Here is a 23,558-nt window from a genome sequence, read left to right as displayed (position 1 = left end):
GCCCCGCCGCGCCCGGCAGTGCGGGGGCCGCCGGCGGGACCCCCGCGGCCGCCCCGAGCCCCCCGCGCCGGCGAGGCGGCCGCAGCCCGGCGGCCGCTGCTTGCGGGGTTTTACCGACGGGCCCCCGGCGCCCAGCCCTGCCCAGGCTGCCGGCCTCGGGGCGGCGGCTGGGCCAGCGGCTCTGCACCGAAACGATCCAGCGGGGGTGAAAGGGGGCCTGCCCAGTGGAAGTTCAGCTAAATGAGCCCCTTGGGGTTTGGCCTAGGAGAGCCTCCCTCTTCCCTGGGACTTGTGAAATGGTCAAGGAGACTGCAGCTCTGCGTGTCACTGGTGGAGGTGGCCGGAGGGGCGCACGGAGCATGAGAAGGGGCTTGTGGTCTGGGGCTCTGTGCTTTCAGGTGTTTGGGGGTAAAGGAGGAGGTCATGCCTTTCCTTTTCCTTGGGGCCTAGGCACTCCTGTTGCCTAATCTGCAACAGAAAACAGTGGAGAAAATACAGCGTAATAGGTTTCTTCAGATCGTCTGTGAAATGCTTACTGTGGCCTTGCACATCATAGAGGGGGAAGAATGGATGTGTCTGAGTGTTGACACAGAATCCTGAGCCACAAGGTATTGGCCAGATGGAACTGCAGGGCTGTTTGACAGTGGGTGACAATGTATGTGCACTATCCTGCGCACTTGAGACAGCAAGCTGTCCTGCTTTAGAAATACCTGGGATTTTCTTCGATGCCTGATGTAGACTTTGCTTCCAACAGTTTTAACAGGTCTGCCATTTACGTCATGTAATCCATGTGCAGTTCATGGAAGCGAGTGAACTTTCTTCATAATATGGAGTTTAAAACGAATGTACTTGCTCCTAGGAATGCAGAGAGCAGCCTTAAAAAAGGCAGAGAAAATTGAAAACAGAAGTGAAAGCAGCCCTGGAACATTGCTGTGTGCAGTTAGTCTGCTTAAAGCTTTTGTTAACAGGTCCCATGGCTCATCGACAGTCACATAATCCTGTACTCAAAATCCAGTAGCCTCAACTAAGTCTATGTGAAGCTGCAGAATACTTTGCCTAAAAGCAAATAGCAGTTTTTAAACTACCTATAATTGAAAATTGACTTTACAGCTCAGGTTGAAAAAACCGTCATCCATGGGTGAAAATTAGGGTTTTCTCCTGTTCGATTGCTTTTTAAGCACATGCGACACAATTCGCCATGAAGAGCTGTGGCTGGATCCAGGATACAGCTGGTGTTCCAGCAGTAGAGCACACCAATGTAATTACAGCCCTGCAGATGATCGATAGATATTTAATGCTGGAAGGGATCTTTTTGATTTATTTGGTCTAGGACCAGGAGCTACTGAAGGCTTTCCAATGTATTAAGTCCACCATAAAAACATCTAAGCCATTTGTAGACATGAAAGCACTTGATCTCTCTGCTAACCACTATCTGTATCTTGCTTCATTCATCCTGTTCTCAGTTTTTCTTCTGTTCCAACACAAACATTTGCACATTTGAGTCTATATGTCAAATGCCTGTGATATCCTAACACTACAGTCCTACAATGTTGGTCTTTCCTCATGCCTTCCCCATCACCATGTAAATAGTCTTTCTGCACCTGGGCCTGCAGTGGCATGTAAATGCCCTGTATTGGTATTAAATGGGCATTTCATGGGCTCCTCTGTTAAGCCTTGTCATTTATGGATTTCACTTAGATCAAATGCATGGACCTAAATGGTAACAATGACTGAAAATTGCCTTTATTGGGTATTAAATCAATGTGAGATACAACCCTGAGCTAGTAACAGAGAATGTGACTGAAGTCTAAGTTTTTATATTTGAAAAAGGACAAGCGAAGGTGCAGCTGCAGAGCAGGAGGGAGAGCAGCAGTTCAGTTACCTGCCTCAGCCATTGCCCTCTTCTGCCAAGGACCACATAAGTTTCCTGCTGACTTTGCTGAATGTCAGAGCAAGCCCTCAGATTACCTGATGGTGTTCTGATTTGGGTTTTTTCTACTGAAACATTAATTTCTTGAGCTGAATGTCCGGAATAGATGTTCTTTTGTTGTTAGTGTAGGATTCTACCATTCCACCAACTCTTGTGAAGAGGAATCAAGATCTTTCAGGGGAGGGTATGCAAAAGATTGCTTTTTCCAAATGTTTCAGCAGTTATTGCTGAAGATTGGTTCTCTGGAGATACTTGCCTTTGCTTTCCTCTCTCAAATAGCAGAACCTGCTGCTCTGTACTGCCCTGGTTAAGCAGTAGGCTGGCTATTTTTATTTTTACTGTGACAGCCTATACTTACGCTGAAGAGTTGATAGTGACTTTTCTTAATTTCTGACAACTTATAACTCAATAGGGAAGTGGTCTTAAATATATAAATCTTTAAAACTTAGTTGGAAATCGAGAGGGATTTTTTTCAGGAAAACAAAGCTGCTCAGTACAAACCTCATTTTTTGTTTCCAAAGCCAAGTAATCACTGAAGAAAGCTGAAAGCAGCAGCTACTTGACATTTTGAAATATGTATTTGTCTTGTCTGTACTGGCAAAGTCAAACAGCAGTTGTCCATGCCTGTTTTTATCTTCTCTTCCATATTTAAGAACTTAAAATGGGTATGATGTAATGTAATCAGTTAAGCTATTTAAATAAAAGGGAAAACCTCATGGGTCAATGTTCGTGAAACCCACAGTCATTGGCTTTCTGATGGAAATTTTACAGAAAAGAGGAACCAGTTAAAACTGCCTCATTTGCCTCATGTTACCACTGCAAAACGCAACAGGGGCGAATTTGTAAAGTGGTACTTGTGGTCACAACAATGCCAAAGGGGTGTTACAAGTTAAGAAAACATACACAGTGCTTGTTTGCAGGCTACAGCTTTACAGGCTCTCGGGTCAAAAGATAGCTGGGACCTTTCCTCTTCAGTGTGCCACTGTAGAGACACCCTCTGCTTGGGGCATTGACTCCATTTAGTTATCCAGCTTTTTTATCATTTTCCCCCAACATGTATTTTATTTGTCAAGGCTTATTTTATGGCATTGAAAACACCAGGCATAAAGCCCTTAATAACACTCCCTTTCTCACCTCAGTTAGCTTTAAATTGTCCCCATCTGTGGGCTGAGTTGTACCAAGGTGGATGAGAGGTTAAACAAAAGCTGCAGAGAGAGCATTGAGTATCAATCTCCAGAGAGGGGCTATTTCCTTGTAAACCTCTCCCTTGAAAAGCTGCACAAGGCACTCACACGACAGACACTGATGCCCAGAGAAGGGCAGGAAATGTGAGACATGATTCCAAGGGAAACTGCACTTTTCATTCTCCTTGACTCTTCCAAACCTCATGCAAAAACCTGCTCAGCTAATCCCCTGAGTGATAAGTGCTGGTTAGCCTGGTGGAAGGCTGTCACCATCCCAAGTGAGTATGATTGACCAGTTATCTTTTTAAGGCAAGGTGCATGATATTCCCCCTCTTGAACGAAGGTCAAATAGGACAGGCCCCTTTCTTCCCCTCCTGCCCTTGGTCTATTCAGCAGACATAAACCGAAGAGTGCTCCTTATTCCTTGTTCCAAATTATTTGTCTTGTAGAGACAAAGGAAAATGTCCATCAGGAGTGGCAGTATTTTTCATGATCCTACAGTTTCAGGCAGTATTTGCATTGCAGATTCTGTCATAAGAAAATCCATGCTGAGCCATTGCATCTTTTTTCTGCTTTTGTTCTTTTTGTTGTCCCACTTTATCTTCTGATCACGTGTCTGTTCTTCGTGCTCTGGAGTTGGCTGTCTTCTCTGCAGTTCACATGAGAAACTGTCAAGAGTTTTTTAAAAATAGATAGGAAATACCAAGTGACTGTATCTGAGCTCTGAAGGGCAGCCTGGGCTCCAGCTGTGTGGGCCTCTACAGACAACAGTCTTCTCCTCCTCGCCACTGTGGCTGAGAATGAAGTGAATTGCTCCTTCAGGCTGACTTTTCCAATCCCTCCAGCAAGGGAGTTTTCTCAATGAAGCACTGAGCTGCAGCAACTGTCGAGCTTGTGGAATTCTGCTACTGGAGGGTTACAAAGACAATTTAGGCAAATGGATGTTAAATGTGTAGATGTCACTTCAGGGGAAAGGAACAGAGTAGATGACTTGGTAGTAGGTCCCCTTCAGACTTGGTTTCTAATGCTGTTCTTTCAGGTGGACAGACAGTCACCTGATACTGGTGGAAAAGCAATGCATCTGCACACTTTTTGGAAGCCCCAAATACTCTCCTTGTTCTCTCTTTCTCACTTCAGAGACCCCAGAGGATGATGTCCCTCAAAGAGGGAAGTGTGGATACCAAGGATGCTTTGCAATCAGTGCAAGCCATTGCAAGAGTGAGGTAGGAGGTATCTTCTCCCTGGGAATAGTGCGCTTTAATTCCTCTCATCTGTTTCTACACCTTGGAAGAAAATAGCTCAAATCATTGCCAGTGACCAGGGACTTTGTGGAAACAGAGAGTAAAATATCCCCAAGTAGTCCATAGTGAGTAGGGCTTGTTTCTTTGTGTGCCTTAACACACTGTCATGAGTCTACACCAAAAGTAGTGGCTGCTGAGCTATCATGAGCACTGTGAGGCCCTTCAGTTGTTAGTGACACTGTAGTGACACGGCAGATAAGGCTGTGTCTGAGTTTTCAGGAGTTCTACTTTTTGGATAAAGTATGGTTAAGTAGTTAATTAGTTTTTAAGTTCTAATAATGGAAAATATAGTTCACTTTCAGACTCCAATCATTCATTGTGCTCCTCTGAGCTTAAGACCTGTAAAGTTAAAAATAGCACATAGTGAAACTTTTCGAGGTCACAGTTGTTCTAACAGCTGTTAACGCCTCAAAACTGTAACGGGGCAGCTTCATTTCATCAGCACTGCACAGGGGAGCCACCCATGAGTTATATGTTACAGTGAGGATGCTGCCACAGTGCAGCTGGCTGGGTTTCTGCCAAGAGCACCGGGCAGGGCAGGGGTTGAGGCTGCCTCTGACAGCCACCCCTGCCTGCTCCTCTCTGAGTTCTGGCTGCTCTGCCCACAGCACATCTCCCCTGCAGTAAAAGCAAGGAAGAAGAGTGTCCTGCCTGAAACAGGCAAGACAGATGACAAGTGGGAAGGATGGAATAGCCTGGCTGTGCATGGCACAGGAGGCTGGCAGCCTTCCCAGTGTGGAGTTAAGGTTGTGAAGGAGTGTCTGATGTAGCTGGCAGCCTCTCTCAAGGTGCTGCACATGCCACTGGGAGAGGGGGCTCACACCCCCTGGAATGCGTGAAGTTTTGACCTCTGTGGTTTTACATCAGGTGAATAATGTACAGAGAATCCCAACTTACACAGAGCACAGTTCCTATACAGCTGAGGTGTTGCACATCCCAGTTCAGCATTCAGCCAGCAGAGGCCTTGTTCAGGAAAGACTGGTAGTACTGGGCTCAGGGAAGATGGGCTGGAAACAGCCACCGGCTGGTGAGAGCAAGGCCTGGCAAGGTAGGAGCTGACAGCAAACGGCAAAGAGCAGGTCACAAAGGGTCCCACTCCTGGTAAGGAAGCCAAGGATAAGTAATTGAGGTGACTGGCAAATATGGAGTCTGAATAACGTGACTTTACCAGGGAAGAGAGTGGGATCAGTCAGAGACTTCTGCACGTCATGGCTTTGGGAGAGAAGTGATTTGTGGTAATGGGTTTATGGCTGGAGGCCTTCTTCACACCCGTTTGATTGATTGATTGCCCTTAGGAGCTGGCCTGAGAATTGTGGAGTACAACAGGCCTACAGGAACAAACCATGCCATCTCCCCCAGCCTGCAATGGGCAGAGGGAGCAGAGAGCACCATGGAGGCAGGGGTGGTAGCATCTGCCAGTACAGTCTTGCCAGCATGAGAGTTCCTCTAAACACCAAAAATAAAGAGAACCACTCCCTTATGGCTTCCTGGAGATGAGATGGCCAGGCAAAAGTGCCAGTACCTGGTGGAAGAGGAGTGTAGTGAGGGCATGTGCTGAAAGGGTGGGGATGACAGAGGTGTTCCATGGTTCTCTGCAGGGGACTGCCTGTCAGCAGGCCAGGGCAGGAGCTAAATCCTCTGCTTCCCAGCACCTGGTACTCAGAGTGGCAGGGTGCAATGGCTCACTTCCTGGAGTGTGCTGCTGCAATGCTCATGTGAAATCACTTTATAAGTGCTATTTTTTCAGTGTCTTCAGGAGGTGTAAGAAAGTGTGCTGACAGCATGACATGGGTCAAAGTCATGGCAAGAAATAAAAGCCAGGTGTCCTGGCTCTCAGGATCCCTTTTAACCATTAGGTTTTTAAATGAATTTTCAGTGAAGTTTTCACCTGCTGTGCTGTCACATACTGCTGCAGAATGTGTCACAGAGAAGTGAGAGAGAGAAGTGATATTTATAATGAAAACTTGTTTCTCCCAGGTAAGCATTAGCTGCTGGGATACTCCCTTATCTTAACCAGAGCACCATTATAAAAACCTGACGGTGCTGAGGTCACAGCTGTGTTCAGCAAGGTGCAGAGATGGCTAAGCAAACTCCCCAAATCTAGCAGAGCAGCTGAAGCCTGAGTAGTGGCTGGGTGTTATTGCGAGGGATGCTCAGCTCAGCAGCATGAGGGACCTGGCATGGCCACAGCCTGAGCTGCAGCAGCCCAGCACCGTGGGGCTGGCACTGCCTCTGCTGAGGTGTGGTCAAAGGGCTCTGGCTGGGAAGTCACATATGGGAAGGCTGGAAGTTGACAGTTCAAATCACAGAGCCATGTTGTTCTGCTAAATATAACGATGGCATTGCAAATAAGGGAGAATAAAAATAAAACACCATGGTTCTGGGCTAATCTTCGTTCACAGGTCCCTTTGAAAGACTTCCCCAGACTTCACTGGAGCTTGGATCTGTCCTGGATCGTATTTCTCCTAAGGACTTGAGAGTTCCCTCTATATCCTTCATTTAAATCTCAAGGTGTTCCTTTAGACCAAGCAAAGATTAAAAGGGATTCATAATTATGAACTATTTTTCTCATCTGCAAAGTCTCTAAACAGGCATTCAATGACTAGGCTGCAAACTAGAGAACTGGTGTGGAACTAACACTCCTCCAGTTTCCTCCTCACAAGGATATCTTTCCTGGCTCTCTGCTTTTTCCGCCAGAGAAACTGGTCCATAGCTGTTGTCCAGCTTGGCTTTAGATCAGTCCGTCACTTCCCCACATTGAGACTGAGGGAAGGTTGGGCAGGACACAAGATCTGTGGCAGTGGTGAGAACACTAAGACACAGGACATGCTCCTCAAGGATGAAGAGAGCACCAGTGACCCTAGGAACCTGGGAGTGGGAAGGAACAAGATTCCATATACCACTGGACTGTGGCACTAAGATCCTGAGCTGCAGGCTGATGGTGTGCACAGCACAGGGGAACACATACCTGCCTGAGCACAGCCAGCCCCCTCTCCCTGTTTGCTCCTCTCTCACCCCTGGGGAGCTGCATCTCCTGGGTAAAGGTGGGAGCAAAGCGAACATTACAGGATTCCTGTTGAACCCAGCTGAGACTTGGACAAGCACAGGCTGGCTGATAGCTACTCTCCCCTTCTCCTGTCCCTTCTGTCCCCATCCCTCAAGGGCTGAAGCAGTGGGAGCTGGTCCCGCTATCCCTCCCGTTTTCCCTTGACTGGTGTCAATTTTCTCTTTATCTCAGCAAAGCCACTGGTAATACCAGTGCACCAGTCAGCAAGCTGCACCTGGCTGATCCCGGGGGCTGTGGTGCTTTTGTGTTGCCAGCAGCATGCCAAGGGTGCAGGGAGCTGGGTCTGGCTTTCACAGGATGGAGCACACAGCTGAGGATCACTCCACTCTGCAGCTACAGGACAAACAGATGGATGGATGCTGCCATCAGCCGTTTTTTAGGATGTCCCTGCAGTGTGGGAGCAGGGGCAAGGGCACTTGCCCGGACACCTCTGTGCAGCACGGCTGGCTGTGGTGGGGCATGAGGCGGGCTGCAAAATACCAAGTGGCACAGCTACCTATGGCTCATGTCATTCACTTGGCCTTACTAATACAACAGTGGCTGGGAACCACATCCCAGGAGCTTTCCTGTGGTTGTGTGATGCTTTTATCAGTTAACTGATAAGTGTTGAGGTAAGCCTTATACCTGTAAAATTTACCCAGTGTCTACTAGAAACCACCAATATTCAAGGCAGGGGAGTAGGCAATATGAGCTAAGTATGATGGGTGCTTAAAATGTAGAAAAAAGAACTGTTCTTGGAGTTACTGTCTTGCTCTGAGGCAGCTTGAACCCCAGCTTTCCTTTCCTGATGGACTCATACCCAGTGTTGGCATTACTGGGAAAAATCCTCTGCCTCCAAATAGGCTCTTCGTATTGGTACAGAGTCGAAAGCCAGTGGCAGCAACATCAGCAGTTCGGGTGGGAAAGCAGTAATTTTGTTAGTGCAGCATTTTGGTGATTTTGTAAAAAGCTGCCACAAAAATAGCCTTAATTTCTATTTTGTAAATGGTGACCATTTTGTTGCTAGGATTCCTTGGCACTGAAGATGGAACTGCACAGTTTTCCTTGGAGCAGGGTGTGGAAGCATCACTTATGGATGTGTTTAGGGCCAAATTCTTCACAACAATCACATATGCACCCTTGTATTGTCACGAGTGGCTTTCCCATCCTGCTGCAATGAGCAGCATATGTGTTGGCAGGGATCCAAATGTCTTTTATTTCTGGGATTTCCTTTAATTCTGCTTGGAGAACTCAGAAGTATCCTGCAGGACCTAATCCTGAATCTGACATTTTAGAGTACTGTAGCTCCTTCTGTCTTGACCTCTGCTTTCCTCCTGTTCAGATGCTGACTTGAATTCATGAGGATGATTGGTATGAAATAACAGACTGTCTTTGTGTGGTGTTTCAGGGGTGTCCTAGGATCTGAAATTCAGGTGGATCAGCAAGATTTGTGTCTTTTCATAGTTCTTACTTGTCCTGCAATAGGCTCTGCTGCAGAAAGGATTTAATGGCACCATTTTGTGCACCTGCCTACCCTGAGGTGTTCCCTCTGGCAGCTCCGCTGATGGAAGAAGGAGATTATGTCTCCGCCGGGATTTAAACAATGAGAAACCAGGCGATCCCTGCTCACCACAGGAGGGCAGTTGCCAAAGCGAATGCCTGAGCCAGTGACGCTACAAACACGTGGAGTTCATGATGCAGGTTCTTATTTTCAAACCCAGTAACAGCATTTCTGCTATGCATTGACATCATGGCCCCCGCCTGCAGGAAGTTTTTATTCTCACAGGAGTTTCGTGGCAGATGAGCAAATAGATGTGCAGCAACCAATCTGCTATGTGTTCAGGGACTGGAGGGAGATTATCTTTGATGCAAAATGGCTTTTTTTGGTTGCCTTCTATCCCTTGTATTTCCCTTTCCTTGCTACTGGCTCAGCAGGAGCTAGGGGTAATGGGCTTCTTGCCGTTCAAGATGGATGGCAGGAGGCATTTTGTTTCAGGCACCCCAGGAGGGGATTGATGAGATGACTGTTGTAATATCTCCCTTTCTCCTTACCAGGCCTTATTACTGATACCCCATGCAGTGCCCAGATTGGGTCAGATGGTGGAGGAGCACTTCTGCCCATCATTACACCAACGTCTGGGTTAGCACAGCCCGTCAGGCTCCTTCCTCACTGTAATAATGAGCATCTGACCTAGGAGTTCATTTAGCCCTGGAAAGCAGTGAGAGGTGGCACTTCTCCTGCAATTGTCATTTTCCTGGTCACCCCAGACTTCTTAGGCTGGTCTTTCAGCAGGATCACCTAAGGAGCTGGAAGATGATAGCTGCGCCCACATCTGTTGTGACTGCTTGGGGACAGTGGATAGAAATCTCCTTGTTCTTGCATCACTCCTGTCCACTGCAGAAGTGGTGAAGCCTTTTTCAGCACCAGAGGCTGGTCCTGGTGTCAGGGCTCTCTTCAGTTCTGATTAACAGCACAGCCTAGGGCTTGTCTAGCAAGGACTCAGTGGTCCTCTCTGTGTTGTCCTGCCATCAAGAGGTGGAACATTTTCCCCTGTCTTGACCAAGATTTCAGAGTCTGTCATAGTTAGAGAAAAAGCTCTGCTTTCATCCAGACTCTGGTCACCACTTGCCAAAGTGTATGACTTGTGGTTATTGATTACTCTTTCCCTCTCAAGTATCATATTGGGATATATTAATCACAAGCATAAATCTATAGAGGCAAATTCAGTTATGACTGGTGTTTATTTATCCACCGTTTTTTCTTCTTTCTTACCTGATTTAATCTCTTCTTTTGCAGTCCTCTGTCATTGTTTCCCCCACTCCTTTTTCCCCATGGACAGGAAGATTATTCTTGCTGAATAAGAGGGGAAAAAAAAATACAATATTAACTCCTTGTTTACTTGAGTAATCCCAAGATGTGGGGTCGTTTTGTTGTTGAAGACAGTAAAGTCACCCTGTAGCCCCAAAGTCAGGTTTGGCAGAAAGCAGGAGCATGCTGTGATGCCACATCCTGCTGAGACACAGCTGCAGCATTGACCCTGCAGCATGCTATCACCTCCATGGGAATCTCTGGTCTGATTTATCACAGCCCTATCCTACCCCCCAGGCTGTGGGGAGGAGAGAGGGGCGCAGGTCTGTTTTTTAGAGAAGTTCCCAGCAGCGGGAAAGCAGCCATTCAGGAGTATCTGCTTTCCAGGTCATGGATGGGCCGGGATAACTGGTGGCTCATAGGATGCTTGGTGCTGTCAGGCTCAGTGCTGCCTCCATTCTTCTTCGCCCAGGTCCTTTCTCTGGGCCCTCCTGCCCCTGCCCAGGCTGACTGGTCTCTGTCCTCACCTGCCAGCACCCTCCCCCTGCCTCAGTGGCACTGGCATTTGGAGTGTGTCTTGGCTATCCTTTTCCCTCTTTCACTTCTTCCCACCTTCCATATTTCCCCCTCATTTCTCTAATTCCATTCAGGCCATGTCTTTGCTATACTCTGTTTTCTCTCATTCTTTTATTTTAGACATGATAGTATTTTCCTTCAGCAGATTTGCAGCTCTTGAGGTCAGCCACCAAGGACAAACACATGTGGGATTTAAAAGGACAGGAAATGCTTTTGACATGATTTCCCCAAAGGAGAATTTTAATGCTTTTGAAATTGGGGAACACAGGTACCTGTCCATGAACCAGGCACAGACAATCAAGCTTGGGCCCCAAACTGTCCACAAAACAAACAGAATAAACTCATGCTGCAGCAGCATATTTTCTGCTTATACAGCTCATGCTGGAGTTTTCAAGGAGACTGAAGAATAAAATCTAACAGAAGATGAAAAAGTCATTTTGTCAATAGACACATATGGAGAAATAGCGAGGATAAGGCAAAATTATAGATCAAATGTTTAAAGAACATGACTCCAGATTAATTTGGTGTATTTCCTCTAGGCATCACAGGCTATTTCTCCCCCTTCTATTGGTGTCAGTTTGGCAACTTTCAGTTCAAATTTATTGTGCCGGTCAAAATTGGCAGGGGACAAACCAAGAGTTTTTTCAGTGTCACCATAACCATTTGCACGCCATGAGCACTACTGAGGCAGCTAGGAAGAGAGATGCTCCAAGCCCACACTGCTACACAGCTACTTCTGGAGTAAAATACAGCTACTGATGAAGGTCATACAGTAACAGCAAGCTAAGTGATAATGTGCTCTACTGAAGCTTTCGGAGGGTTTCTTTTAGTATGGTATGCAGGACTGCTCATGGAATTATTCCTGGCAGTGAACACTGGAAATATGAGGAGCACCTCAGTGTCCACGTAATGCTTACAGCCTTGTTTTTGTGGTTGACACTTAGCTTTGTGAAAACAGTTGTCTTGTATAAGTTAATGGGGTATTTAGCCATTAGACTGGCAGAGTTCTTCAGGAATAATTACCACATTTGACACTGTTCACTGGAATTAGGCAAAACATCGCTGCTGGTAACATTTACAGTTGGCACAAACATTTGCAGGCAGGTCTGTAATGGTGAGATGAGCACAATTCTCCTTAGGGATCTCCTTCATTTGATAATTTAGTTACTCAGTCCAAAGCCAAATCTGAAGTTACACATTTCAGGGTGGAGAGTGCAGCCAGCTTTTCAGCTGTCCTCAGAAACAGTGACTCAAAAAATACCTGGGAGCCAAGGGAGTGAGAGGTTGAACATGAACTCCTGGGTTGTTGCTGGGCAGAAATCTGCAAATGCAACCCTTGAAGACAGTAAAAAAGGGGGAATGAGTGGGAGTGGAAGGTGATTTTATGTTTTGGTATGATGCCAGTGAACTAAGTGCTGAAGTCCTGTATTTATTTGCAAGGTGCAGACTTAAGAAGAATCTCAAGGTGCTGAAGAGAGAACAGAGCACCAGAAAGAGCTAGAGCAGGGAAGTGAAGGACTTGAAGACCTTGGCTGCTTTAAATTTTCTAAAAGAAGGCTAAAAGATGTCATAATTATAAGGGAGAAGTATCTTCAGAGTGAGAAGGCAGTCATATGAAAGGAGTCTTTCATCACTTGGAGAGTGGGCATCCTCACTGCCATGAATGGGGCTGAAGTGAGGCAAAATTAACAAAGGCAATAGAAGTTCATCACCAGAACAAATTTCAAAGGGAATTGCAGGTTCTTCATTTCTTTTAGGTTATCAGTTAAAACAGAGTGTCTTTATGGAAGATGAGCTTTTACCAGCCACTAGTTTCTGGGCTGTCCATAGGATGGTAGAGTGCAATTGCATTGCCTGTGAGATACCGGAGCTATGAGAAAGAAGGAGGCATAGTGTCTCCCAGTCTTAAGGTCGAAATGTAAATTGGGTTGTAATATAAGCTGAACCTTCCAGACCCAGCATAACCATGCAAAGTTGGTAGGAGAAATTTCTGTGACTACCTGTAGGGGCTGAAGAACTGTCTGGTTGTTTATTCTCTAGTAAGAACCGCTGCCACTAGTGGATGGCTAGTGGGGTGAGTCCTGCTGTCAGGCGCGCTTGTATCCAGAGGCCAGCAAAAGCAGCCAGCCAACACTGGCAAAACAGAGGCACCAGAGGTTAGGCATTCAAAAACCTGGGCTGGTGGAATCAGTCTGGATGGGCTTCTCTGAGTGTGGCCCTTCCTCCTCCTGCAATGTGGGGAGCTCCTTTAGAAGAACAGGGATAGCCAGATCACCTTAACTTGTGCTTTGAGGAATTAATTTGTTCTATGTACCCATCAAGAGAAAGGGGACCTAGAGTCACAAGCACAATTTGCTTATCCAGAAATGTGTTGTTCTCATTCTTTAGCATCAGTGTTACATTTTGAATATGCCTTTTAACAAAAAAACAGAGTTTGAGGCAAAGTAATTTTTTTTCATTCTTGGCCACCCCCAGTGCAGTCACTTTCAGGCTCACTTAGCCTAGTTACCACCTACAACTTACCTACCAGTGTCTTAAATCTGGTCACGTGTGAGGAGTCAGGGCATGGGTCAGAGAGCCAAAACCCTGGCCACCAGGCCTTTGCTCCTGCCACCAGAGCACGCTCAGCTCCAGATGTTAAGCAGGGGATGTGCCAGGCTGTGCGTGCCCCCTTGGCTCTCTCTACCCCTTCACACTAGGCAAGATCAACAGCCCAAATCTGCACGTTCCTACAACACGGAGCACGGTTAGATGGTTTTAATTATGGTTGCTGCAGCCAGAACCTGACCTGGCTGCTGTCGAGCCAGGAGGAGTTGGGTGGATATGCCTGTGCAAAGGAGGCTCCACCTCAGCCCTTGCAAACGTGCTTTTGATCTGGGGCATCTGCCATCAGAGGGTGCTTTTGAAGGCAATTGCCTTTTCAGCCACTGCCTGGATGTTTTATCATTTGCAAGCTAAGTTTCTTAAAGGAGAAATAATCAAAATGTTGCCAGCCTGGAAACTCCTGTCTGCTACAGGTGTCAGTTGAAATTCCAGTTCTCCATCAGCAGCTGGGGCTTTCCAGACTATTTTCCAGCAACTGTGGCCACAAATTAAATAGCATCTATCATTTTAGTGTCTCAGAATGCTCCACACCACCAGTCAGCAAACAGACCATATGGAGCTGACTGAGTGGTACACAGGTCCTTTGCTCTGTCTGAGCTTTCTGGAAATGATGGGTCAAAAAAATCAAACACAGAGCAGCACTGTGGGGCTGACTGACTGCCTGGGGCCAGGGACAGCTCAGGGCAGGCTATCCCTAAACCTTGTCACTCTCCACAAGGTTCACAGCACAGACACCCACAACCCTCCCTGCACATACCACCTCTCTCTCATGGCATTTTGCTCATTCATGCTGAGATCTACCAAAGAATTTGGAAAATATTTTTTGGTTACTGCTTTTAAGTGTGAATTTTGGCCTGTGATTATGAATAGTTTTGGTAAGAGTTTCCAATCCAGTCAGGTGCAATGAGAAGGGAGGCCTCTGAAAGCAGTTCAGCAGCATGCCAGAGATTAGCAAGATGTTATTTACAGCGTGTGTATTTAACACAACTTGAAATTCATAAACAGTGATACTGACAGCTCAGCTGTGCTGCTTCGTGGCATTCCATCCAAAACAGGAGATCTTTACGATTTGTGCTGTCATCAGAGCAGGTTGGGACCTTTTAGGTGAAACATTTGATTTAACAAATCCATTCCTGTTCACAATACATGGCTGTAGAATCACAGAACAGTTTGTGTTAGAAGGGACCTTCAAAGATCCCTTTGTTCCAGCTCCCTGCCATGGACAGGGACATGTTTCACTTGACCAGGTTGCTCAAAGCCCATCCAACCTGGCCTTGAACAGTTCCAGTGACGGGTCATTCACAACTTCTGTGGGCAGCCTGTGCCTCATTTAATCTGTCAGGACATTTCTCAGGTCAACGCTGGAAGCAAAGCCCAAAGCAAAGCCCCCCGCAAGCAGGAGAGGGAGGATAGCTCTCTTGGTTTGGGTTAGAGAACCAAGCCCTTTAGTCCTAGCTGGTGGACAAAGTGTCTAGCAACTGAGCCTCCATCTATTCTAGTCTCTGTTTAGCTCTGGCTTTCTGTCAGGCTCTCTGTCTTTTCTTTCTTCAATTATGTTTCTCTATGAAGACTTTCCAGGGGTAATGCTTCTATTCCACATCAAAACAACACAGATGCCACAGCATTCCTCAAAGGATGCAACTCCTGTTCACTGGCTAGCCCAAGTTATCATGGAAATTATTAGTTTCCTTAAGCATTTATTGTACTCATCCAGAAATACAAGCTTGCCCTGTTTCAATCTAAAACACTATGCACGGAAAGGAGAAAATTCCACACAGTACCACAAGCATCATTCTTGTAAGAAGGTGGTATGTTAATTAATAAAGTCTGGGAGCACTGGTTTAAGATGTTAATGAATTTGTTGTGCAGAGAGAGATGAAAAGATATATTTCCTTATTAGATTTTTAAAATGTCTGATACCTTTATTGTAGTTATGTTGTATTTCATGTATTTCCTACAGTGTTTCTAATAGTATAATTGTGTTAGATAATTATTTCAGCAAAGGGAAGGAGAAATAGGGGGTTACAGGCCAGATAAAACATGGTCAGAACTTGAAATAGGCAGGACAGCTGTGGGGGTAGACCCTGGATGAGAGATGCTTTTATAACTGAAAACCTGCAGAGACTGGGATTTGCTTAGGAGCAACAGCAGGAATGACACAGTGGGTCAGAAAAGCCAGGTGAAAAAACTTGTGTATTTTACCAAAGGGTTTTGAACATGAAGGCCCTGCTGAACTGGACTGGTAGGTGTGTGAATCAGATGTGGCAGTGGGCTCCATGGCTGCATATCTTCACTAATGCAAAGAGGAGAGAAGCTGCCTTTTTTGCAGTCTGCAGCGACAACAGCGGAGAAAATCTGTCTTGGGCTGATCCAGCCCTTTCAGTGCAGTGGATTGAAGACCATTTTTTAAGTGCCTCCAGAGGATGCATACAGAAACGTCATCTTGGACCTGCAAACCTCTACTGCCAGCCCAGCTGGGTGCTGCTCTAGGACTGGTGGAACCAGAGCTATCTCATCCCCCAAAGGGGAGATGGCATTTCACAGAGATAAGCACATTAGGAGGCATTTGCCCACTCTGATATGGCCTCTGATAGCCAGCCACCCTAACCAGCAGGGCTGGCTGAACCACCCCTTGGGCAGAAGCCAGCCTGTGGGTTGTAGGTTGGACCACAGAGAGGTTGTTAGTCAAGACAAGTGAGATAAAGGGAAGGTGGGATTGCAGTGCCTTTGGCAAAAAATGCCCTAACTGGCATGGGACAGCCTTGTTGCCTGGCTGTGCCCAGGGCCAGGCTGACAGCACTTCCAACAAGTCATAGAAAAAAATGGGGTTCCTTGAGCTGCATGCATGACTTAAGCACTCACCTTGCATTAAAACTGACTGCTGGACACTTTTGGTGGGTCCACTGGCCCTCTCCGTTGTGTGAACCGTAAGCGATTTTAAATGAGAGGTACCTGTGGAAGCTTGAATGTGAACACAAATTCATGCGTTAGGATATCTTCCTGCTGGTCCTTCTGCACAATCTCAGGACCTGGAGTAGAGAGATGTTAATGTTTAGAGTTTTCTTCACCTCAGAAAACCTTCAGAGAAAAAAAAATAAAAGGATAGAGCTTTGCAATTCTTCATTACAATTTATATTTTTGCATTACTGTAGAAGTTAAAAACTAGTTTCATGTCAAGAAGAGACAAAGAATAAAAGTCAGTAATTTCCAGTGGATTTCCCATGAGTCAGGAGAGCCTGGGGCTCTGACCTGGGGTCCAGTGTACAGCTGGGGCAGAAGCGTACATTGGGGCAGTAACCACAGTGAGACTGAGCAGTGGGCATTTGACAAGAGTTTCAAGAGATGAAACTCTCCATGACTGCACATAGACTGCACATAGGGGATTCACTCCCAAAACTTCTCTAGTTATTTTTAGCTGATTTAGGGACTGCCTGAAGCCACCTTGTGGCTTTCCTCTTAAATTTCCTGCAAAAGGCTAAGAAAAACAGCCTTATTCTTACCAATACTGAGATTTTTTCACTGCCCTATCTACAGAAGTTATGTACCCTGTACTTTATAACCCACTTAGCTTCTCTATATCTGTTTTAGCTGATGTAAAGAGAATACAGAAGCCAGAATAAAGCCCAGAATAATTATACTTTATTCTGACACATGTGCACATGCCGAAGTTTTGGGATAAGAATATAAATTCTTTACAGATTCCTTCTGGATGCATCAGGAAGAATCCGGGGCCAGGTTCTGCCCTACATGCCTGCAATTGTATACTGGTGTAGCTTCCTAAAATCAATAAAATTACTCTGCACTTACACAGTGTAAGATTAAAAGCTATGAAATCAAAACCAAACCCCATGAAATCTAGTTTTGCAGTGTTCACAGCAAGTTGTAAAACCCTCTATGGTTACTTAGAAGTGGATTTCTGTCTCAAAAAAAAAAGCAAAGTAGTATTAAATCTGACCCTACAGCCCTGCAAAGTTAGATGTCAATGCTTCCATCTCACTGAGGAGACAGCAAACTCCTCTTACCAGTGGTGCCACGCTGTTACTTCCTGAGTTACAAGATGCTGCTCCTTAAATTCCTTGCTGGTTCAAGATCACTTAGTGAATCCTAACTGCTGTAGGTCCAAGATAAGCTTTACTGGGGGAAAAATTTATCTGTGAAGAAAGAAAGAGAAGACATTTCCTGAACCTAGCATCTGTTGGCATCTATGGAGCAGTTTGATGCATTAGAGGTGGCCCCTTGGGAGAAGGAGTAACAGTGTGCTTCTATTTTTGCATGAAATCAGGCTCGGCAGAGAGCATGATGATGCATGAGTATCAGTGTGTATCTGCTTTCTCACTGTCATTTCCTCAGTTAGGAGAGAGGCAGAGGATGGCAGTAACAGAAGGGATGCAAACAGCCCTCCTCATTACCTGCTAGGGCACTGGGGGTCTCTCTTCATGCACTCTCTACAGACAGACAGCTGCCAGCCAGTGGTGTAACTCCTGCTGCTGCTGCTCTTTGCAGGGACACAGCTCTGTTTCCACTAGCTGCTTGGTTCCATTTGGCATTTTTCTTTATAGCTGAACATCGCATGACAATGCAGCTGATTCACTGCACCAGGGCTGGGGTAAGGACTGCAATCATGCCCTCTCAGGGGACCAAGTGGGAGTGCAAGAGTGTGAACCCAGCTCTGCTCCCAACCCGACTTTTGGGACTTGAAAGAGAGGGGTATGCTGTTTTAAATATTCACGCATACACCCTTAGCTTCAACACTGAAGCTTTCAAGTATTTTAGGTCAGAGCTAGTCTAACCAGCCTGAAGCAATGCTGCATCGTGCTGTAATCTTGACAATTTTTTCAACTAAATGTGCTTGAATCTAGTCATTTTCCCGATGGCTCATCTCCAAGAAAATTGTGTCGATCATTTGGTAGGTTTCAGGGTTGGATGTGAGTCAGCTCTGAGTCAGGCAGCCGCTTTAGCTGCGAGAAGTGCTGGTCCTCCTATGCTGGCACAACCTGTGGAGCCGCAGCTCTGCGACAGACGCTGCTCCCGAGCCTCCCCAGCAGGAGCCTGTGGGAACTTAAGTACGGGGCACTCTCAAAGCAAAGGGGCAATTCCACAGCCCCACACTTTTGGCTGTTCACCTGCTGTGAAGAGCTCTCGACCTCTGAAGATGGCAGGGTGTGTAAATGGTGCTGCTGCAGGCAGGGAGAAGGAGATGTGGCCCTATCTTGCCCCTGCAGAGGTGTCCATCTGACCGGGGTGCAGGCACAGTGAGTCACTGCTGCATGAACAACTTCCCTCCCCAGATCCAGAAGGAAGCAAGGAAAGAGCTTTGTCCAGAGCCTTCTGTCCCTGGCAGGGTGTTTCTGTTTATATTGACATTTATATTAAGTAGGGAGGTGCCCCAGTCCTCAGGCAGTCAAGAGAAAAGCCAGACACAGTCGTGAAGGCAGCAACCACTGTGTGTGTTGTGCAAAGCAGCGTGACTGATGGGTTCCTCGCTCTCTCTTTGTCTTTCTCTCCCCTTGCACGGCGGTGTGATTGAAGCAACGCCCCGTGAAACAGTCCCTGAGTGCTTGCATGTGCCGAGAGTCCCACTGGAAATGCCTCCTCCTCTCCATCCTCATGTATGGCTGCCTGGGTGCAGTGGCCTGGTGTCAGCTGGCCAGAGTCACCAAGCTCAGCTTCGATAGCTCCTTCAAGGGCAAGTCTATGATCTACCATGACAGCCCATGCTCGGACGGCTATGTTTACATCCCACTGGCCTTCCTCTCCATGCTGTATGTGGTGTACCTGGTGGAGTGCTGGCACTGCCACGTCAAGAGGGAGCTGCAGTACAAGGCAGATGTGGACAGTGTGTACGAGTGCATCAACCGCATGCAGCAAGCCACTCCATGCATCTGGTGGAAGGCCATCAGCTACCACTTTGTACGGCGGACCCGGCAGGTGACCCGCTACCGCAACGGTGATGCCTACACCACCACCCAGGTCTACCATGAGAGGGTCAACACACACGTGGCTGAAGCCGAGTTTGACTACTCTCACTGTGGATACAAGGACATCTCCAAGGAGCTCCTGGGCTTGGAGAGCTATACAGCCACCAAACTGAGGTTCACCAAGTGCTTCAGCTTTGCCAACATTGAGTCCGAGAACTCTTACCTGACTCAGAGAGCTCACTTCTTCACGGAGATCGAGGGGCTAGATGACTACATGGAGGTGAGGGAAGGCATGCAGCTCAAAAATGTGGATTTTAAAGAGCTTATGATGGCCTACGGAGACCCAGATCACCTCCCATGGTACGTGTCCCATTATGCTTTCTGGGTGGCAGCTATCCTGATGATCTCCTGGCCGCTCAGGGTACTCATAGAGTATCGGACTGCTTACGTCCATTACCACGTGGAGAAGCTGCTGGGCCTGGAGTACACGGTGCCCACGATGGCAGAGGAGCCCTTGTACCGGTACCGCATGCCCCGGGACACCACGCAGGACAGCACCGAGCTGGAGTGGCACATCTGCACCAACCGGCAGCTGATCCCCAGCTACTCGGAGGCCATGCTCATGGACCTGGCCAACTCCCCGGCCTACAACAGCTACACGGTGTGTCGGTACGGCGAAATGGCCCACGGCTGTGAACGCTGCAACCGTGCCTCCAGCACCTCCTCCATCTTCTCACGCCACGCTTTCCACAGCTGCAGTGGCAACTCCCGCCTCTCCCTCAACACCAGCCGCTTCTCCCTCTGCCGCATCCATGGCTCCCACAGGACAGGCCTCTGGAGGAGCCGCAGCAGCAGCATTGCAGACCGGGGCTGCCAGGATGAGCAGTGCTGCTCCTACTCCAGCCAGCTGGCTGTCAACGAGAGCCCCCCAACCTACCACGATGCCCGATTCTTCCCTGTCCTGATCGTGCACAGGCCAGAGGGGCAGGACCGGCAGCATTTCTACGTCAGGCGTTCCTCCTGTCTAGAAACCTCTCTGTGATAGGCCTCCATGGTTACTTGGCTCCTCTGCTCTGGGCAGGGATTGCAGAGGTGACACCAGTGGGGAGTCTGCAAGCATCAGTCTCTACAGCAGGTCAGCAGGACAAGTTTCAGCTCTTCCCCCTGCCATTGCGAGAGGACATAGAGACTGACCGACACCTAACCTCATTTCCAAGATTCTCTCCCCCTCCACCTGGTCTCCCAAGTCTTTCATTCCCCATTCCTCTCATTCTTTCACTCTTCACCCTTTCTCTGCTCCTTGATTCCCTGCCTCTCCTCTCCTCCCATCCCACTCTCATTCTTTTTTTTACATTTCAGTCACAGCATTTGACTGTTGTGGCTGCTGGAGTATTTTAAATGCTTGTGCTTTGCCAGTACATTTGCCCTCCTAGATGCTTTGCAAGGTACGAAGCCTGGATAGAGCAAGGCACAAGGCACACGGCCAGCCAGAGTCAAGTCAGAAGGAGAATTCAGATCTGCAGGCACTGAGTCACCTCCTGCAAACCCCAAACAAGGTGCTTTTTTTTATATTTTCCCCAGCCTTTTTTTCCTCTTCTTCTGCCATTCCTTCTCTCCTTTGTTCATGTTCTTCTCTCATTTTACCCTCATCTTCCCTTTTTTTCAGTTCTCTCGCTTCTGCTTTCCAGTTTTTCTGGGGTTTTGCCAGTGAGGAGGATATCTTTCAGGATGTAATTATCTTCCATTGGGCAAAAGTGAGGTATTCACAGAACAAATGTCACTGACTGCTCACACATCCACAAATGAGGCCCCTGAGAAATGCTGAGGACTTTCTTTCAGGAGCAGTGACATACACTGATGCAGCAAAATGCCCTTTCTCACCTTGCCCTGCCTGGTCTGCAGCAGAGACACTGGTTAACCTTGTCCAGCTCCACCCCAATAGGAATCGTTGAGAGCCATAATGTAGATTAGTGCCCTGTTAATGCCACTATTTTTAGGAGGGTAGGCCTGGCTTGTGGTTGTTTCATTCCTTCAACTTGAGCACAGCAGCGCAGGCTTGACAAGGGGAGAGGGGCTGGAGAGGGAAAGGTAAATATGGTATTAACCCACCCACAGAGAGTCTGGAGCTGTTAGGAAGCTCTTCCACCCACAGTGTCTATTACAGCAGTTGTGGGACTGCTCTACATTATTTCAGCTTTCTGTGTGCCCTGGGGAGGGCTTTTGGTCTGTAGCCCACTCCACCTTCCCAGGCGAGATGTGGTGCCACCCGAGCCCCAGGCAGGGAGCACAGCTGGGAGCCAGCCCCACTGGCCACTCCTGCTGGGGCTCCAGGCTCTCCCTGCAAGGCTTCCCCTGGTGCAGGTGTAGCACTTTCCAGAATTAGTCCCAGCCTCTCCAAATCCAGAAGGTGTCTGGTCCTGACAGAGCATGCCACTGCACTCTGGGCTGGGGGCTCTGCCCTGCTGGCCTGGCCCCCTCCGAGGGCCTGGGGCTGGTCGAAGGAGCTTGTGGCCACACTGAGGACCCACCAGGGACCTCGCACCTGCCAAACCTCCGTCCCACGAGGGATGGTTGTATGCTGAGCAAGTTCCATACCATTTTGTCACATGGCTGGTGGAGATTATTGTCCACTCTGACTCACAGGAGAATGCAATACGATCGATCGCAATACATACAGTCACTTTCAAAAACAAAGTGTTGTCTCGCCCTACCTTACAAGCAGGTAAGAAACTGAGCCCCCAGAGGGGCTGGCAACAAGTGCTTCCTCCCAAGTCCATTTTGTGTGTATCAACATGTAATATGAAATTTGTAAAGTCATATTGATATGTGTAGATTATATGTAACTCTGCATACTTATGTGGTGATTTCTTATGGCATTGACTGTTGCACCATGTTAAATACAATTTGGTTTTGTTTGATGAGTCTGTTTCGATGTGCTCTGTTTATTCCAACACCAGAAATGGAAACATTGGCAATACCTGGCTAACCTGCTGCAAATGATGGCACCATCAGAAAGGTTTTTAAAATTCTTATGAGTTGATCTTTTTTAAATGTAAATACTTCATGTGTGATTTATGTGACATTTTCATTCTGACAGCTTGGCATTTATCATAAAAGACAGATAACACATATGATGTGTTAGTTTATCACCTCTAAAAAAAATAACCATCCCAGACACGTGGAGGAACAATGTTTGGGCTTGGGGTAATGATTATGATTGGGCTGGGGCCAAACTGGATAACCTTGAAACTTACAGAAAAATCCAAATTTAGATCCACCATACAGTGACCCAATCCTAGTCTCCCATTTACACCATGCTACCTGCCACACCCAGGCAGAGCTGGGAGAGTTTGGGAACTAGGAAAGGATCAGGCCTGAAAGCTGACTCATACCTGATACCCTTGTATTCTAAAGACAAAGTAAATGCAAGTCTTTAATAGTGTTCCCTGTCCTTCTCTTTATTCTCACAGAAAGTTAAAACCAACACATATGAAAGATGTAGGAGATAGAGGAGGCTGAAACAGAGAGGCTGGAATATTTCAACACAGTTGCTTACTAAAGAAGGTGGCAAAGAGGACGACAAGAAGGGAGAAGGGAAGAGATGGTAGAATAATATAAATTAAAAGGGAACAGAGTTCAGCTGTAGCTAAGATAATTACCAAATGAGCAGTGTAACTCAGTTATGGTAAGCTTAGCCCAGACACAGGCAGGATGAGTTTCAGCCTTCTTGTGAGCTGCTGTTGCTGCTGTTGCTGCTGTAGCCACATGTGACTTTAAGTATCGTACCCAAGGTCTCAGGATGACCAGTTTTGTCCCACATGTATGCCAAGATGGAGAGTTATATTTGGGTCTTCAGAAGTGGCCACGTAAACACTGTTATTATCTGACATGAACAATCCATTATGATGGGTTGGGCAGAGAATGGAGACAGTTTATTCTCAGTTTAATCTTTTTCAGTGACCTGAAAAGCCACTGTATTATCCAGTATTATCTCAAGCTGTGTCCTTGGCAAGGTTTGGAAAGTCCTCAGGGTTTGTGCTTCCTCAGTCACTGTGTTCTGGCCCAGCTTTGGGGCATTAATTTGAGAAGCCATCCCTAAACTGCAAAAGCCCTCACACACATGGAGCTTCCTCCTGTCACTTGCTGTAGCCTCTGGTGGTGACCAAAAAGCTGGGAGCAGCTCTTGTTCT

The 23,558-nt window shown here is 47.2% G+C and overlaps 1 protein-coding gene across 1 annotated transcript; it reads left to right on the top strand.

The window, feature by feature from the left end:
* Window positions 1–141: 141 nt before the first annotated feature.
* On the top strand, window positions 142–22,289 carry LOC121660441 (transmembrane protein 151B-like). Its single transcript, XM_042019801.1, has one exon. The coding sequence runs from the start codon at window positions 19,013–19,015 to the stop codon at window positions 20,408–20,410; it is 1,398 nt and encodes a 465-aa protein (XP_041875735.1). The 5' UTR covers window positions 142–19,012; the 3' UTR covers window positions 20,411–22,289.
* The last annotated feature ends 1,269 nt before the right edge of the window (window positions 22,290–23,558 follow it).

The sequence above is a fragment of the Corvus kubaryi genome, unplaced genomic scaffold (assembly GCF_017639235.1).
Source record: "Corvus kubaryi isolate FWS band 111438036 unplaced genomic scaffold, C.kubaryi_AGA036_p1.0 35820, whole genome shotgun sequence".
NCBI classification, from domain to species: Eukaryota; Metazoa; Chordata; class Aves; order Passeriformes; family Corvidae; genus Corvus; species Corvus kubaryi.
This window is presented reverse-complemented; position numbering and strand designations above follow the sequence as displayed.

What these genes read in the sequence shown, in the direction of transcription:
- LOC121660441 (XM_042019801.1), top strand. Translation starts at nt 19,013, where the DNA reads ATGTGCCGAGAGTCCCACTGGAAATGCCTCCTCCTCTCCATCCTCATG.